Source organism: Penaeus monodon, chromosome 7, assembly GCF_015228065.2.
Source record: "Penaeus monodon isolate SGIC_2016 chromosome 7, NSTDA_Pmon_1, whole genome shotgun sequence".
Lineage (NCBI taxonomy): Eukaryota > Metazoa > Arthropoda > Malacostraca > Decapoda > Penaeidae > Penaeus > Penaeus monodon.
Genome location: NC_051392.1, coordinates 41,880,191 through 41,882,690, shown reverse-complemented (window position 1 = coordinate 41,882,690; position 2,500 = coordinate 41,880,191). Strand labels below are relative to the sequence as shown.

At 35.0% G+C, this 2,500-nt stretch overlaps 1 protein-coding gene across 1 annotated transcript in view; it reads right to left on the bottom strand.

The window, feature by feature from the left end:
* The window catches only part of LOC119575349 (anaphase-promoting complex subunit 7-like), a gene marked incomplete at its 3' end in the record, with an annotated part of 30,519 nt that overhangs the window by 25,079 nt on the left and 2,940 nt on the right, over positions 1-2,500 (bottom strand). The window contains 1 exon segment of the mRNA XM_037922903.1: positions 1,892-2,111. Within this exon segment, the coding sequence (XP_037778831.1) occupies positions 1,892-2,111 (220 nt within the window).

Below are 2,500 nucleotides of genomic sequence, written 5' to 3'. Positions count from 1 at the left end.
CTTGTGGATATTTTCCACCAGTCAATACTTTGTCATGTTGCCCTTATACTTAATAACTATTTACAGTCATTTGGGCATAGATTCAAAAGGTTGTTGAACTAAGTGGAGTCTGTATTACACCACAGCTCCTTCAGAGCCTCATTTAAGTTGTTGATATTGTTGGTTCTTGTTTCTTGAACCTTGGTTTTCATGTTATTCCCAACATTCTCTGTGGGGGTAAGGTCAGGGGAATTATCAGGCCATCACAAGATATTGATGTTATGGTCAGTGAAAAAGGCTGTGATAGTCTTGGACTTGTGGGTAGGGGCATTATCATACATAACAATATCACACTCAATTATGTTCCAAAATGTATGCAAATGTTTTACTGAAACATTGATGTAATAGCTTTCTTTTACGGTTGCATTCTTGGGAAGGAAGTACAGTCATCCCCCGCTCTTATTTCCACTGAATGCAGCCCACAAAATCACTCTTTCAGGTGTTTCATGGTCATAACCATAAATTTCTGGTCATACCATGACATGTTACTTGCACGACATACAGTCTTCAAACCTCTTCTGTCCATATTAAAAGTGCCAACATCATTGAATATTACTTTCTACCACTTTTTTTTCTTCATTTTTTATATTTCTTTCAAAGTCAAACTTTTCTCTTCATTGCTTCTGTGACCATTGTTTTTTAGCAGCATAGCAACTTGTAGATCTATATTCTATATCTATATATATATTATATATATATATATATATATATAATATATATATTATATATATATAATCATATATATATATATATATATATATATATATATATAGTATATGTATATATATATCATAATCAATAACGGTATGCTCATGTTTGAGCAGCCGTGGACCTCTCCACCATCCTTCGCCACTAAACTCGATCTTACGCTTTTCTTTCCACTTGTACCATCGACAGCCTGCAAATATCTTTGATACTGTCGCTCAGTCTTGTCTTTGGTTTGCTCTTCCTCTGTTTCCTATCACCATCCCTGTCAGCAAGTCTTTCTCAATACTTTTACTTCTCATCATATGACCAATAAACTTTAATTTCCTCCTGTTCAAGATGTCCAACAGCCGGTGTGTGTGTGTGTGTGTGTGTGTGTGTGTGTGTGTGTGTGTGTGTGTGTGTGTGTGTGTGTGTGTGTGTGTGTGTGTGTGTGGGTGGGTGGGTGCGTGCGTGCGTGCGTGCGTGCGTGCGTGCGTGCGTGCGTGCGTGTGCGTGTGCGTGTGCGTGTGCGTGTGTGTGTGTGTGTGTGTGTGTGTGTGCATATATCTATCTATCTATCTATATATATATATATATATATATATATATATATATATATATAATATATATATATATACATGTATGTATGTATGTATATATTCATATATACATATTTATATCATTATGATCATCATCATATCGTTATTATTGTTGGATTTTATTTGTTGGCATATGAGTTAATCACTTTTTTTTCAAGACTTCACTGCAGCCACTGCATGCCTTGTAGTGTGCTGTGTAATGCAGTGGTAGCAATGTAGCAATCCTGTTGACCCTCATTCACTAGTTTATGTACTACAAAGTTAATTACATTTGGTATTAAGTGATATGAAATAATCATGAAATTTAAAATTTAGTTTTTTTTCTGGCAAAAATGCAATAATTGAAAAGAAAAGAATGAAGCAATAACAAAAAGGTGTGTTGTTAGCATTCTCAGAAATGCTGAGCAAAAAATGGTATCTCTATGAGTGTAACTCAATAAAAATATTTGCTTTTAGAAAGTGAATGTAATGAAATGAAAATGAAAACAAAAAATTGAATAACAAAATAAACAAATTCATTTGTATTCAAATTCAAATATTTTTCATCAGCAAATACTAATACATACCTATTTCTGTAACTCCTTCTTTGAACAAGTCAGCTGTTTTAGCAGCTTTTGTCTTAGTGGCAGCCTTGGCATATTGAAGAGCTTCCTTGAAGGTTGCCTCTGCACGCCTGTGTTCCCCTTGACTTTGCAGTGACTGGCCAACATAAACTAGTGTTTGGTACCTTGACACTGGATTAAGGCATTCTGGCCTGTTTTCTGCCATTGTCAAAACCAAATTTCCCTGAAACACAATATTTTTACAGGTCAATAAAATAATAACATAAGAATCATGCATCAAAATAAACAGAATCTATACCAAGAATAACCCAAAAGTTCTATTTGCAATGATTGCAGTCCAAAGCATCTTGTCCATAATGTATCAACAACTATTGACTATTTTCCTGTCTGGCAAGTTTTCTCAAGCCACTGCCTTCCTTACACTACCATTCCCCTTGCTGGCTCTCCCCTCCCTAAACCAATCACTCAGTTATGCCTCCTATCCCTTTTCTCGTTGTGAAAGGATACAGGGAGTGTGAAATTTCAGTATTGTAGGATAGATCTCATAATTAAACCTTTCATCTTATCTTTTCCCCCCTTCCACAAACCAAAAACTTTTTTAAAATTTTTCTA